Here is a 15,869-nt window from a genome sequence, read left to right on the forward strand (position 1 = left end):
GTGGCATTTTTCTCATATTAGACAGACAGCAGCAGGTGTTTACCTCCCACCTCGGCAATAATTTCTAATTGTAAGGTAATTATTACTCCTGGCGACGCTGTGGACGTGTTGTGCCAAAATGTTTCCGCTGTTTCCCGGGCGGCGCGCCTGCGCCTCGGTGTCCGAGCCAGGACTGAGGACTGTTTGCCTGCCGCTGACTCTCCAACGCTCCAACACTTCACTGGATTACAGCAGAGGAAAGTAACTTGTTAACGGGAAAAGTCGCCTCATTAACGGAGGTCACTTCAGTTCTGAGAATCCACTTGTCATCTTGTAAGAAGGGCGAGGGCAAGGAAGGCGACATCACAGCGCGCAGGGACCCTTTTTCAGAGGATTCACATTTTGGCACCGCACCGAGCTGCGCACAGTGATGCCGCAGCAGATCCGCGTCCTGCTGCTGTTGCACCTGGCTGTGCTGCTCCTGGGCTCGCCCAGCGGGGCGGCTCGGATACGAAAGAAGGCCGCCAGGACGCGGTCTTGTCTGGACCTGCCGGAGGAGATCCTGGAGCAGATGTTCGGGCGCCTCTCGGTGGGCGTGATGAGCGCTTTCCACCACGCCCTGCAGCTGGAGCCGCAGGACAAGCTCAACCTGACCTGCCCGACCACCGCACGGTCCCCGACCGACAGGAAGACCCGCCTCCCGGTCAACCTGCTCAGCATCTCCCCCTGGGCCTACAGGTGAGGGCAGCTGCACCGCACAGGGAGTCACGCTGTAGTTTTGGAAATTACAATTTGCGCACATCTCACATCTGGACTGAAAATGACTTAATGCCTTAATTCATTTGCGATCAAAACTTGCATTCAAACAGAAATACACAGATATCACATCAGAATGGAAAAAGTACTTCAAAAAGTATTCCATTTATTTGTTGCAACAAAGCTTTCAGCACGTGACATTTTGTCATGGAAACGTCTCCATAGCAATTGACGCGGAGTTGTTATTAATAACATTAAGTGTTATTTATAGTGAGTATTTAAAGTTTCACTGGCAGAATGCAGAAACTCCCTCACAGCCGCTTAAACGTTTTCAGATTGCTTTGAAAAGCCTGATCACATGGCAGAGCTGTCACATCAAAATGTCTGAGATACCAAACCTTTTTTTTTTGTTTTTGTTTGTTTGTTTGTTTGTTTGTTAGTTTTAAGAATACAAAACGAAAGAGTCTTTTCTCACAGAAACTTTGTAGCAGTAATCTGTGTTCTGACATAGTAGGAATATAAACCAGGACTGAATCTGATAGTGAGTCTGCAGAAGAAAAAAAAACAAAAAAACAAAAAACACATCTGTTGCATTCATGTTTTCAGGATCTCGTACGACCTGAGCAGGTATCCCCGCTTCATCCCCGAGGCCTACTGTCTGTGTAAGGGCTGCCTGATCGGGCCGTACGGCGAGGAGAGCGACCAGTACCGCAGCACTCCGGTCTACGCGCCCTCCGTCATCCTCAAGAGAACCGGCTCCTGCGCCGGCGGCCGCCACTCCTACACCGAGATCTACGTGTCCATCGCGGTGGGCTGCACCTGTGTGCCGCTGCTGGAGAAGGAGCGGGACGGCCAGAACGGCAACCAGAGCCTGGAGAGAGCACAGCCCAAAGCCGGACGGCTCCGCTCTGCGGCCAAGAGAGTGTGAAGGTACTCCAGAAACGCCATCTCTACACCCGACTCACCTCCCCGGGTTTCCGTCTTTCCCCACGGACACGAAACATGCACACGTTGAATTCTGGGATGAGAAAGGCTTCACCACAGAAGTCCTGCAGACTGAGCTCCATCATCGAACACTGACCAATATTGACCATTAACAATGAGCTGATCAACGCTGCCACCTACTGACGGAAGAAGACAACTGCAAGTTGAGCCCTCTGCTCTGATCACCAGGAGAAACCTGAGGATGCATTCATGATGTTATCCTGACAGACTTCATCTGAATAACACATATTCCACAAGACTGTATTTCTCATCATCAAAATAAAAAAAAAAACATCCGGCACATCAGTTTGCAGAGTTCACTCACCTCTCCCTCCAACTAAAAATCAGCACTTGAATATTTCCATTCTCCATATCCCAGACATCCTCTCAGCTGAACGTCATCACATCACTAAAGGGGTTCAGAGAATAAACAGGCTTACATAGAAGATGAGCTTTCCTTTTTTTTTATTTATTCTTCCTGACACTCCACAGTTGGCGCTCCTCTGCCTCCTCTGATGAGGGATCAGCTGAGACGTGCAGAGAGGTGTTTCCTCTCAGGCTGAGCTCTACGTCTGTTTGAAGTCTCTCATTAAAGTCTCACTTCACTCTGTGTCTCCTGTGCACTCTGTCAGTGATGCTTCAAGCTCCATCCTGTCCGGGTCTGCATCGTGTCTTGAACTGCTCCTCCAGTGTGCATTCAGCGAGGACGTGGCTTCAGATTAGAAACCGTCCCTCTCGTAACGAGGCCTCGTTAAACTCTGCCTTGCTGCTGGTCAGTGACAGCAGACTGAGGAATATTTCATTTGTGTAGAATAAAGCTAAACAGTCAAAATCAAAGCAGATGAGGGCAAGACATCCCAACCTGTGTGTACAGGTTATACTCAAAAACACTGGATCCTACAGTTCCCATCATGCAACTTGATAGCATCCTTTTGTTAGAGTGTTGTTTGCTGAAAGGCCACATCTGTCAGACTCCACGGTCATGAATCGCAGGCTTTCTGCTGAGCGTGTGGATCCTCCAAACCAAAGCTGAGTTCACTTTGACGACAGACCAAGTGAAAGAATTCTGTACTTAAAGTATATTTAAATATTGTAAGTATGTTTCCAGTACATTTATATAAATGTGTACTTACTTTATATGCAATGAAAGCATACTTTTTCTCAATATATTACAGTCAAATGTATTTTTTGTCAGATGTAAGTTCAATATTTAAAGTGCACTTTTAAGATAATTGCTGTGAACTACACTGTAGTATATTTTTGGTGAGTGTGTTAATGACTATAAGCATGAAGTGCACTTGAAATGAACTTATACAGACTAAAGGATATTAATTTTACGCTGTCATGACAAACTCCAAAGTATATTTTTTACACATTAATCTGTGTATATCTATTTGGCATTCAGTGTAGCACATCAAGACATGTTGATGCAAGGACGACGAAGATCAAACATCCAGAATGCTGCATCACGCTGTCAGTGACGGGAAAAATAGGATGTGACCAATAAGAGGTGCCAACTATTTCAAGGACATGCAGGCATTAATGTGCACCGAACATACGAGGACAAATAGGAACAGTACATCCTGTTTGTCCTGAGTGTTGAAGTACACCTAAAGTGTATCGAAAACGCTCAAGAAGTATGTAAAAATACACCTGTATCCCAATGTATTTGTGATCTATTAATATTAGATTTAATGTACACTCAAAGTACAACTTACACTCTAACTGTGTTTCAGTTATACTTTAAATTGAAAAACATGAGCGGATATAAAATAATCAGTAGATTTGCAGTACATTAAGTACACAGTCTAGTGCAACAAGTACAAAATGATTTGTTCTTATTTAGCACACTTTAAGTACACCATTCAGTCTGGATGCAAGTACACTTCAGTATACTCAGTATACTGATATTTAATATGTTTCAGTGCACTCGTCATGTCCAAGTATTTGGACACATGTCCATCACGGTCTCCTTGAGCTGAAGGTGGCGTCTTCAAAGTAAGCAGTCCATTTGTAACACCAAGAGTCCAAAGACGTTCAACATAAAACGGCATCAAACAGAAAACCTCACGATGAGGACGCTGAAAAACGTCACGTTTACTCTTTTTCTTTGATTCCAGACTTTTAAATAAATGTCAGTTAGCTTTCCGCGGATGAAATCATTGTTTTCACAGAAAGCACATCACCAAATATTTGTTCCTCCTCACGCAAGTTCAGGGCCTTCGTGGAAACCGTCTCCCTCTCTCGGGCTGCTGATCTCACAGGTGTCCGGCTCCTCAGCAGGACAGCAGGCGAGACGGATAGTTGACGAAACAGCGGAACTCATTGGACAGGTGTTTGTTGTGCTTTGGCAGGAAGCTGCACATTTTGACATCCAGAAGGTCTTTGGCGAGATTCTCCATGATGGCTCCTGCAGAGCGGACAGGACACAAAAAGCAAGACATGAGTTCACAGCAGACAGTGAGTGTCTTCAAACTGCAGCTGTGACTCGATCGGGTAACATCCTCCTCTCACCTGTGCACAGCAGCACTTTGCCTTTGCTCAGGTACTGGATGGTTTTGGCCACTTTGCTCAGACACTCCTCGGACAGGTATGGCGGGTCGGCCAGGACGATGTCGAAGCTCTGAGGAGCCGCGCAGGCCGTGAGAGACAGCGGCTCGTTGTAGTCGTAGAACATGAAGTCGTCACCGTAGATGGCGAAGCGGCGGTCGTACTCCAACACGACGGCGGACACCCGATCCGAGCCGTCCACCACACCCTGCTTCAGCTTCTGGTACACACTGGGCGCGCTCACACACGCGATCCTGTGTGTGAAGGGAAACACATGTTGGAGATGAAGCCTAAACTTGTGGTTGTGGTTTGCTGCTCTGTGGTCAGTCAGTCGTTCAGAAACAGCGAGGACTCCTCTGCAGCACCGACGCTGAAGCATCACAGAGGAGACACGACCGGCTTCTACACACAACATCTGCAGCTACAGAACGATTGACGAATGATCACATTCTGCTTTACGCAGCGTCACCACTTTTCTGGACTCAGGGTTGTACGTCTGTAACCACTTCAACCCCAAAGGGTTTTTTTTTTTCCTGCAGGATTAAAGGTGGAAAACTTTTACAGTCGTCCACATGAAGGAAAGCAGAAATCACAGGAACATCAGAACAAATATTGTTTCTTGCTGATTGTCTGACTTGTTATCTGTCTCATGACCTCTTTGGCTTATCTTGTGACCCCTGAGTTGAGAAGAGAACCACTGTGTGTGTGTGTGTGTGTGTGTGTGTGTGTGTGTGTGTGTGTGTGTGTAGTTTTACCTGCCTCCCTCTCCAGCTTCTCGTACGACCTCCTCAGCTAGCTGAGCTGCTGTCTCATCACTGTACCAGAACTGGCTCATCCGCTAGTGGACAGACAGACAGACAGACAGACAGACAGACAGACAGACGCACGCGCACACACACAGGTATCAGTGGCACTGTTATCTTTTATCAACAACATTTAATCTTGTTTAGTTTGCTGATGTTAAGCTGAAAGAAAAAGTAACATTTACTCTTAAAGCTGATCAACAGCAGATTATTGATCTGATGCCAGATGACATTTTAAAGTTGAAAACTACGCAGCTGACACTGTCTTTAGGGCTTCTTCTTACAGTTACATTTATGATCAGTTCATCTGCTGATTCTTCTCCGCTCTGTCAAATCAAATAAAAACACTTGAATGACAAAATGGTTGATCCACAAAATACCTGGCAGCCAAAAATACACCAAGACCGTAAATCTGGGCTGAGACAATAAAACCAGACAGACACAGATGCAGTGTCCTTTTTTTCCTGTCTCCTGCCACTAAAGCCAGCAAACTAACCCAGTCCTCCTCCAGTGCGCCCACAGTGAACTGCTCTGATGGCGTGATGCAGCACGCGGGGTCATTCCTTCTGTCATTGTAAAAGTCCTGCAGGGCGGCCAGCGTGTGAGCAGACAGCGTCGGGACGTCGTCGTCGTCGCTGTCACTCATGGCAGGCAGGGCAGGGGAACAGCTGGCCTTCAGGACTGACGGGACAGAAGACCTGAAAGAAAAACTCAGTTATTAATGACTTTTTTGACGCCTTGATACCTGATTGGATAAATCTATTGATTTCGTAGTTTGTTTCAGTTGTGCTGTTGAAGCTTTTTGAGGCATCGTTTAAGTCAGGTTAAAGGACCTCAAAGAAAATGAAGGTTACACTAAAGTTTAGCAACCATCAACATCAAAAGAGCCATTTTGGCCCCTTTCCCAACAAGTGGAGCCACTATTCAACCCCCTGAAATGAGGATAAAACAGCACACAATGTTTTATATGCAGGTATGCTACGAACTGTAGTTTATTGCATTTATGAAATCATAGAACTACAAAAAGAAAACGATTGGCGTTTTATTGCTATTTGTAACAAAGGAAACCACCAAACTCTTATGAACATTAAAAAAAAAAAACAAAAAACAAAAAAACACTGTCACCTACAGGGTTACTTTCAAATGAAATGTATAACGCAGTCCTTCCCTTATTTGTTGGGGGGGGAGCCCAGATTTGATTGATAAAACAAATAGCTGCAGCACGTTTGCTCTGAAGGGGCAAACACAAAAATATGCCAGTTTACATTTAATCATCACATGTTCAGACAAGTGTCGGGAATGGCATTCCGTTTTTCCAACAAGTTTCTTTGAGGAGGTTTTCAGTAGGAGGTTTTGTGCGTCTGAGCCGGAACGGCCGTCTGACCGGTGACGCGTGTAGGATGTGACGCAGTTTGATCTCCAAAATATTAACACTTTAATGTAACAAGATCACCTCGATCTCTAAAATGACAAGTATTCCACTGAAGAATGAAATAAAATAACATAGCTATTATTTTTTCACACCATTTTTTTTTTCAAAGCTACAGGGAGCCACCGCAGAGGGGTGAAAAAGCCGCGTGCGGTTCAGTCAGAGACGCGTGCCGCCGACCCCTGCAACAAACTGTCTATTCTTATGATCCTTCACACCCAGAGACCCTCCAGAGGGTCTGCAGCAGAGATTTCTGTCCTCTTTTAACGCGTGTTTACTGATCAAACACCGAATCACACCTCATTTACCACCACCGGTTATTTTCAACTTTTTAACATTTATTCTGCTTTAAGGACGTGTTTATTTCATTAGGACAAGAGCGTCGCCATCGCCACAGCCTGTGTGCGGGCAAAGCCTGAGGAATGAATGACAGCCATAATGAGAGCCAGAGAGAGAGCATACCTGATGAGAAACAGGTGGCTGTGAACACGCTGCTGCGGGGGTCACACTGCCTACACCAGGCAGGGTCTCCTCTGTCGACTCCCTTCCGGTTCAGGGTCCTGTCAGACAGGAAGCGTACGCTAAAACTACAAAATAAGATCTGATAAATACTTCCGGTGGAGGCGACGGTTTGTCGACGATTTATATGAATTCATTAGTCAGATTAATTAGATTAATTCCTTACATGTAGGATTTACACTGAACAAATATATAAACGCAACACTTTTATTTTTGCTCCCATTTTTCATGATCTGAAGTCAAAGATCTAAAACATTTTCTATATACACACATAAAAAAAACATTTCTCAAATCTTGTTCACAAATCTGTCTAAATCTGTGTCAGTGATGACTTCTCCTTTGCCGAGAAAATCCATCCCACCTCACACGTGTGGCATATCAAGATGCTGATTAGACAGTATGAATATTGCACAGGTGTGCCTTAGGCTGGTCACAATAAGGGGCCACTCTGAAATGTGCAGTTTTATCACACAGCACAATGCCACAGATGTCGCAAGTTTTGAGGGAGCGTGCAATTGACATGCTGACTGCAGGAATGTCCACCAGAGCTGTTGCCCGTGAATTGAATGTTCATTTCTCTACCATAAGCCGTCTCCAAAGGCGTTTCAGACAATTTGGCAGTACATCCAACCGGCCTCACAACCGCAGACCACGTGTAACCACACCAGCCCAGGACCTCCAGATCCAGCATATTCACCTCCAAGATCGTCTGAGACCAGCCACCCAGACAGCTGCTGCAACAATCGGTTTGCATAACCAAAGAATTTCTGCACAAACTGTCAGAAACCGTCTCAGGGAAGCTCGTCTGCATGCTCGTCGTCCTCATCGGGGTCTCGACCTGACTGCAGTTCGTCGTCGTAACCGGCTTGAGTGGGCAAATGCTCACATTCGATGGCGTCTGGCACGTTGGAGAGGTGTTCTCTTCACGGATGAATCTTGGTTTTCACTGTTCAGGGCAGATGGCAGACAGCGTGTGTGGCGTCGTGTGGGAGAGCGGTTTACTGATGATGGGGTTATGGTATGGGCAGGCGTATGCTATGGACAACGAACACAGGTGCATTTTATTGATGGCATTTTGAATGCACAGAGATACCGTGACGAGATCCTGAGACCCATTGTTGTGCCATTTATTCACGACCATCACCTCATGCTGCAGCATGATAATGCACGGCCCCATGTTGCATGGATCTGTACACAATTCCTGGAAGCTGAAAACATCCCGGTTCTTGCATGGCCAGCATACTTACCGGAGATGTCACCCATTGAGCATGTTTGGGATGCTCTGGATCAGCGTATACGACAGCGTGTTCCAGTTCCTGCCAATATCCAGCAACTTCGCACAGCCATTGAAGAGGAGTGGACCAACATTCCACAGGCCACAATCAACAACCTGATCAACTCTATGCGAAGGAGATGTGTTGCACTGCGTGAGGCAAATCTTGAAACGCCACACCTGTGAGGTGGAATGGATTATCTCGGCAAGAGAAGTGCTCACTAACACAGATTTCGACAGATTTGTGAACAATATTTGAGAGAAATGGTCTTTTGTGTATATAGAAAATGACATCCATTTATAGGAAAACATGAAGATTGTTGATTAAACAATTAGTTTCTGCCTCTCTTCCTGTCGTTCAACACACACATTTCTCACTCATAATTTCCCTTTTGAAGAACAAAATACCACGGGAGCTGAATTTGTGGAAAAGATGACACAAGAAGCTGGTGTATCTAATTGTGCTGTAAGCCGAACATTGTTAAGAAGAGATGTCAGCGATAAACATTAGAACTGCAAACATTAATAGTCGCGGATTGATGACGTAGTCCCGAAAGTATGGCTGTTGAGAAGGGACAAAAGTCCCTAAATCTCTCGTTCTATCACGGCGTTTTTGTGTAATCACTCGTCAAACAGTTGATGCTTTACCTCCAACGTTTTGCTTTTTGCACAGGAATGACCACCAACATACCTGACAGAAGGTATTCCATGATAAAAGCAGAATCAATAATTATTTATTTCTAAAGTAATAAAAGACAGACAGACAGACATGACACGTGTAAAGGAAAATGCAGAGGCCAGAACTTTGTATACAATAAGTTTATGTACACTTTTACACTTCATTAACAAAACAGCCATTCTACAATAACCAGGATAGTGCTCTGAACGAGGAGGATTCTGTCTCCAAAATAATCCATCAACAAGTGGCTCTGTTCCTTTTTATTTGGTTTGTTATTGCTGTCCTTCCACTCAAAGTCTTTGCTTCAATCCAGTGTGTGTTGAAGAGTGATAGGGTGGATGTGCTGCGGTAGAAAAATACTACTGAAACGAATCTGCTAAACTTTAGAGGCCTGATCCTTCTTGGGCCTTCATCTGTCCTCAGGGACATAATACTACAATCCAAATAGAGAAAAAATATCAAACTTCAAAGGTCAACTCAGAGAAAGTTGCTCCCTCTAGCTGTTTTCATACAATATTGAACTCACAACTCTTCCTGACGTCTACTGGCATATAAAAACATCTCAGTCGTTTTTTCATCCTTGAACATACATTTCTCATGGTTTCTGATTTGAAAACATCATATATAGTATATATACACCCTTTAGTCAAGCACAATCTGATTTTGGTTTTCTGTCATCGCCAAACAACAAACATCGTCCGGTGCTGCGTGGTTCAGCCAGGCCAGCCTCTGTTGTCATGGCAGCATTTCGCATTTTGTGTGTTCATGTGCATATTTTGTGTGTTTGTGTGTGTGTGTGTGTGTGTGTGCGCGCATCTGCTGTATTCGTGGCAAATGACAGGCACAATTGTTATTTGTCGTCAGTTGATGTATGACACGATTCACACAAACACGCACGCACACGCACACACACACACACACACACATACACAAATACACACACACAGAGAACAATCAAAACAAAGGCACTCTGGGATTGGGGTGGCATGTGTGTGTATGTGTATTGGGGAGGAGGTGGTTGCCATGGCATCCTTGAAATAAAATGGCCCCTCTAATACCTATAACAAAACCTCACACTGGAAAAAAAATTCTCCTTCAATTTCCAATAACAGCAGCCTGTTTTAGCCTCAATGACACTGTGTGTGTCTGTGTGTGTGCGCGCGCGTGCGTGTGTGCACATGCTCTGGCAGACTCCTGGTACATGAGGTGGCAGAGGGGAGCACAACGCATCGGCTGCTGCTCCACCACTCGTCGTCATGATGGTCGGTGCTCCATCATTTCAGTCAACAGGGCAGGATCCTCCGAGTGAGTCCGTCTGCTCTGCAGTTCTGTCTCCATGGTTACCACATCATCGTCATCAAGCCTGTCAATCATGCTGGAGGGGCAGGCCGAGAGTGTAACAAGTGGGGAGGAAAACGGAAAACAAACAAAAAAAAAAAAAACAATCCCAGGAGGTGAAAACAGGGTAAACATTCAGGCATGAGATGGATTCCCCAGCAGGTGGAGAGACAGAGAGTTCATCAAAGGCTTCCAGCTGTCTCTTCTACCCATAGTTCTAAGGGATGAAGCAGGGGGTCTTTGATTGGTTGCTTTTCAAAACGATGATTCGAGGCGGAGTCGGTTTCCAGTGGTTATTTCACGCAGAGCAGGCCGCCCACATTGGCCACAAACTCCTCCAGGCTCTTGAGGAAGGCGACCTTCTGCTTGCGGTCCATGGTGGGCGGCGTGCTGCTGGCTGTCAGCGTGTTGAAGGCGTCAGCCAGCCGCTGGTAAATGACGGCGTCTCTCTGTGAGGAGAGCAGAGACTCCACCAGCTCTGAGTACTCCGCCTGACAGAGAGGACAAACAGACCATACACACAGGGTCAAACAAAGACATTTAATAGTACAGCCAAGACTAACAGCTGATGAGTAACAGGGGTCTCAATACAAAGTGTCTACCTGACATTTGTCCACTAGAGGGCACTCAAAAGTTAATTTTTCAACTGTGAAAGCTTCCCTGATAGGAGAAACCATGTATCAGATGTGTCCAACCGGCACTGACACGCTGACCTCTGGACATGAACAGGCTGAACCACTGGAGCTTCCTGGTACTGACAGGTGCTCTGTGTTACTCACCTGGTGCAGGCACACAAGTGTGTAGAGAGCTTCTCCTGCTGCCACTGTCATCTCTGTGTTGTGTTTTTGCAGGACCAGCATGTCAAACACCAACTGGAGGCACAGACGACGGAATACACGGCGTGAAAAGGAAAATTATTATAGAGCACAAGTCTACATCTACATTAGTTTAGCAAGCCAATGGATTCTAGAATCATTACATTTATGTGTTTAATTGTGGTGAAAAGGAGACCCGGCCAGGTGTGTGCTGTACCTTAAGGAAGTGACGGGTGGCGATGAAGAGTGGTGTGTCCTTCTCCTGGTTTTTCGCGCACTGCTCAGCCAGAGGAGACAAAGCCTCCAAACACAGCTGGCTGATCTCTGAACTCATCCTGAACACTGACGTTAAGGAGCCCAAACTACATAACAGTGTGTCTTTTTTCTGTCTTCCACAGCTGCAGCAGGCAAGATGGAATTAAGAGGCAAAATATGACAAATCTGACCTCAGATGACTGGAAATCCAGTAAATTACTAAACATGTGACACTCTTCTCTGATGTGGCCACATTTTGAGATTCAGGCTACTTAAAATATCTTTATAAACATGTTTCAAGCCTCACTGCCACCAAACCTCTCCACTGAAAAGAAACATGTTTTGGTCCAAGCACCTGTAACTTCACTCTTATACATTAAATTATCAGTCACATTCATTGGCTAAATAAATGCCCCTTTTTCCCACCATCTTTTCCCAGTTCTGGAGTCGTACAGAGAAGGTCATCTGTTCTAGAAAGGCCACATGTTTGCCAACCTCGATGAAGAGTCGAGCAGTAGCAGTCGGTACCAAAAACAAGTCCTGAGGCTCAATACTCAGTATAAAAGCTACTGAATGGGAGAACTGAATCTGAACAGTCAGAAGCCAACGCTGCAGACACACACGCGTTCATCATTTATGCGTAGTCCCACATGTGTGTGATTAGTACCACTCAGCAAAGCAGACTCTTAACAGTCAGGCTTCAGCTGCCAGGAGCTAGTGAACACTGTTATCACAGAGGCAGGAGAAAACCAGCTGTTTATCTAAATGTGGACCACATTAACAGCCAAGCGTGATTCATTACTGTTGCTTTATCTGTTTTCATCACTTCTAATGACTTCAGGTGCTTCTGCTTTTCATAGGACAGAGATTGTGCTCAGCGTTAGCACTTAGCCGCAGAGGTGTGGCGGTAATGAGCAGGTCTACAGAACAAAGCAGTGGCATACAAACCCACCCTCAAGCACATCCCCTCCAGCTTCAGATTCACAACAGTCTGGTTCTACTTTTCCATCGTGCTGCGTAAGAATTCCTTCAAAGTAAGTCAGCTAACGTGTTTTTTTTATTTTAGTCAGGTTCTTTGTTTGAGCGAAGTTGAGATAAAGATTTGGATTAACTAACACTCTCCTCTGCATTCCAACATGCTTTTATTTGAAGGGTGCGCCATCTGCGTTTCAGAGCTTAGAGCCACTGAACTTTCTTTTTCCTCAGCAATTAATGTGTTTTTCTGGTCTAAAGATTGATTTTCCACCGTGCTGTGGAGACGAGGACCCTGATAAACGGCATGGCATTCAAAGTTCAGCCAAATCCAGCTACAGGGTTCACAATTTCTCTATTAACCAAATATAAATGCCTGCTGTAAATCATAGTGGAGCTGTACGATCTGTCAGTTAAATACTTCCATGAAATTATGAACAATGGGTTCGATGCACAAAACAATAAGACAGAAGTCAATGTGTGTGACTAATGGTCTATTATTAATCATTTCTGTTTTAGTATTGTCATTCATATTGTTTTACTTGTATTTCTTTATTTTTTTTTAACCCATTCAGGCATTCCTTTCTGACACAGGATGCTAATTTTGGCTGACATCACCACCAACAGTAATGAGTCATACTGGGCTATTAAAGCGGGCTAATCCACATTTAGATAAACAGCTGGTTTTCTCCTGCCTCTGTGATAACAGTGTTCACTTGCTTCTGGCAGCTGAAGCCTGACTGTTCACAGTCTGTATGGCTGCGTGCTAATCACACACAGATGCACATACATACACACATGTGGGACGTTTAGTAAATAATTACTCAAGATTATGTACGTGCATTTTGTCCTCTGTGACCCTTCCCCCCGCCCTGATACACTCACACACAGACACAGTCTCCCACACACACGCACACAGCCGATGGGAGGATACGAGGTCATTCCCAGCTCCAGGGAGAACATGAGGCTTTTGAAGAGGTCTTCAGGCAGCTGTGGGATCTTTTCTGGAAAGATCTCACAGATGAAGGTGATGAGTTTGTAGTACTGGTTACACAGAGAGGGGAACTGGAAAACAACGAGGACACGATCAGCATGAGCCCACAGACCACGTCTGATGATGAGGGACACTGAAAGGAAATGTCCAGCCTGGATCATAGGCCTAACACTAAAAGACATCCATGCTGTGGAGTTTACCTTGAGCAAGTCCTGAGACATGAGTGGAAGAACAATGTTGACGCCATAGAGAACCACATCCGCTGCGGATACTGTCCGATTGGATGCCGGTGTTCCCTGGTCTTGGTTTCTAAACACCTCGTCTAGAAAAGACAGAATCTTAAGCAACTGAGGCACCATGAACAGGCTATGGAGAAGTCCTCTGCTCTAACTGGCTGTGGATTTCTACTCTTGGACAAACATTCAGCTAACTCACCGGTGTCGCTGAAGTCGATGAACTCTTTGGAGAGCAGGTTTGTGAGCAGCTCCATGATGAGCAGCAGGTCCTGGTACTGGTCCTCCTCGGCTGTGGCGTCGCTTCGCTTCCTGCTCTGGTTGTTTTTGGAGTAGACCTGCAGCAGCGTCAGACACGCTTCATACAGCTTCATGGACTTAGTCTGAGCAGAGAGGAGACAGTCGGGACAGTTAGTATCTCACACAGCGACGTGGATGTGAAGCCATAAAGACTTTCTGCTTCTTTTTAAAGGCCAGACTGAAATACATTCTCTGAGAAATCTTTGAAGTTAAAGTTTTCCTTTTGTGTTTCCTTCATTATCTTACATTCTCTTATCTTACACTGACAAACAACTAAAAAGTGAGGAGAGAAAGATCATCGTGTGTTAAACTTGTAAAATGTACCAATGCTAAGTCATCTAAATGCTGGTATCAGTGTAAAGTTCTTTTGAGTTGCTCATTAATTACAATCTTCTTCAGCTAAAGTCACAGATGAATTGACTGACTGATGAATATCTCTTGATAAATATTCATCTGTTACTGCTGAGAGACAAAAAGACGACAGCCACTGACAGAACGTCCCACAGGAGGCACAGCAACACATGGCTGAAACACCCCCGTCCGTTATCTGTACAGTCCCAGCTGCTCTGGCAGGTAACAAACCATCACCTGCACAACATATTGTACTTCAAACATTATGAAACAGTGAAAGACAGTTTAGACGTGTCACTCACGTCTCCCAGGTAACAGATCTGCTTGTGAGCCACTTCCACAAAGACTTCAATGATGAGGTTAATCGTCTCAGGCGTGTTGCTGTAGACCTGAACAACAAAAGCCACAGTCAATGATGTGATGTCATCTAGATATGAACGCAACCTTTCATCCCGCACATACACACACTGACCAACGTTTTCAGGCCTCTGTCATTGTATCAATTCTACCGAAGAGTGGAAAGACATTTTAAAAAACCTTTGAATTGTAAATGGAGTTTTGTCGGCTTGTCTTTTGAGTTGAATGCGATGTATAAAATCAGCTCAGTCCTCATGAATAATTCAATTCAAAGCCTCTTACTATGTCCAATTTTGTCTTGAACCTGTGAGCTTTAGAGAACCATCCACTAATCCAACTAATAACCATCCTCCAAAGCTGTTAGAGTCATCACTTTAATCTAAGATACACAGGAACAACAACATACAGGCCATCTTTCCCTAACTCTGATTCACCTCTCCAACCTGCTCTTACCTCCATGAGGCCGATGCAGCTGGACAGGAAGTCCATGAGAAAAGAGAAGAGCGAGGCCACGTTGTCGATCTGTGTCGCCTCGGCGATGCCGCACAGTGCCTCTAACGTAGCCACGATTTCCTGTTTGACAGCTTCCTCCTGGCTGATCTGGGCAAAGTTCTCCTGGTTGATGAGGTTGAGGAAACGCTGCTGGAGAGGGTGAAGCACCTAGATGGACGTAGAGAAACAGGGAGTCTTAGCTTAATTTGAGAATCAAAGTGTGCGATTGCCTTGATACATGTCTGTTCAGATGGACAAACTGGATATTATCCATCATGTTCTTCATGTCTCCGGTCATTTCAGTTGTCTAGCTTCACTTTACTTTGCTGCCAGTTAAGAGATTTAATGCGATGATTTCACATTTATTTGCCATGCACTGTTAAGATCACCTGGCAGAACTGAAAGCTCATTTTATAGAGCAGTTTTCAATATTTTTCAATATATTTGAAAGCAGTGGCAGCAAAACAGACTGGAACTCAGCCTTAAACTGCAGTTATGTGAACTCAGTTATGACATATGTATGAAACTGAATCTGCGTTACTTGAGCAAATGGGATAAAAGTGATTTCTCGGTGCATGTGAGGAAAGAGGAAGAATGCAGATGGTAACAAAGGAGTGTTTGATCAGTTGTTGGGTCCATCTCTCCTCTTCCTCATCCAACAGAGCCACCCGAGTTCAGACAAAACAGCTGCATGGAGCCAACAGCTGCTGTCTCACTCGTCCACCCCCGTAATTACTCTGGAGTCATTGTGGCTTTGCACCCCCATTTACTACTGTCAGCCTATTAAGAC

At 45.1% G+C, this 15,869-nt stretch overlaps 3 protein-coding genes across 5 annotated transcripts in view; 1 reads left to right on the forward strand and 2 right to left on the reverse strand.

Moving 5' to 3' along the window:
• Positions 1-163: 163 nt before the first annotated feature.
• Positions 164-1,995, forward strand: il17d (interleukin 17d). The gene is made up of 2 exons (XM_076746595.1): positions 164-717; positions 1,342-1,995. Exons 1-2 carry the CDS (start codon positions 410-412, stop codon positions 1,661-1,663), a joined length of 630 nt encoding a protein of 209 aa, XP_076602710.1. The 5' UTR covers positions 164-409; the 3' UTR covers positions 1,664-1,995.
• Positions 1,996-3,445: 1,450 nt separating this feature from the next.
• Positions 3,446-8,837, reverse strand: eef1akmt1 (EEF1A lysine methyltransferase 1). Of its 2 annotated transcripts, XM_076746594.1 has the most exons (6): positions 7,187-8,386; positions 6,964-7,088; positions 5,569-5,770; positions 5,025-5,107; positions 4,234-4,523; positions 3,446-4,129 (listed from the first exon to the last, which is right to left on the reverse strand). In XM_076746594.1, exons 3-6 carry the CDS (start codon positions 5,716-5,718, stop codon positions 3,996-3,998), a joined length of 657 nt encoding a protein of 218 aa, XP_076602709.1. In that variant the 5' UTR covers positions 5,719-5,770; positions 6,964-7,088; positions 7,187-8,386; the 3' UTR covers positions 3,446-3,995. The 2 variants fall into 2 exon arrangements, with proteins under 2 accessions (XP_076602709.1, XP_076602708.1); XM_076746593.1 differs by having other exon boundaries at positions 6,964-8,837.
• A 262-nt stretch (positions 8,838-9,099) lies between these two features.
• Positions 9,100-15,869, reverse strand: part of xpo4 (exportin 4) — a 57,851-nt gene continuing 51,081 nt past the window's right edge. Inside the window, exons 17-24 of one of the 2 annotated variants that reach the window (XR_013077973.1) lie at positions 15,041-15,247; positions 14,533-14,619; positions 13,782-13,962; positions 13,547-13,668; positions 13,287-13,417; positions 11,343-11,467; positions 11,090-11,182; positions 9,100-10,801 (exon numbers count right to left, since the gene is read on the reverse strand). Coding sequence is in view for 1 of the 2 variants with exons in the window: in XM_076747647.1 (XP_076603762.1) it covers positions 10,604-10,801; positions 11,090-11,182; positions 11,343-11,460; positions 13,287-13,417; positions 13,547-13,668; positions 13,782-13,962; positions 14,533-14,619; positions 15,041-15,247 (1,137 nt within the window). In the remaining variant the exon portion in view is untranslated. The remainder of the gene's footprint in view (positions 10,802-11,089; positions 11,183-11,342; positions 11,468-13,286; positions 13,418-13,546; positions 13,669-13,781; positions 13,963-14,532; positions 14,620-15,040; positions 15,248-15,869) is intronic. The other variant, XM_076747647.1, reaches the window with a different exon arrangement.

The sequence above is a fragment of the Chaetodon auriga genome, chromosome 13, assembly GCF_051107435.1.
Source record: "Chaetodon auriga isolate fChaAug3 chromosome 13, fChaAug3.hap1, whole genome shotgun sequence".
Taxonomy (NCBI): Eukaryota; Metazoa; Chordata; class Actinopteri; order Chaetodontiformes; family Chaetodontidae; genus Chaetodon; species Chaetodon auriga.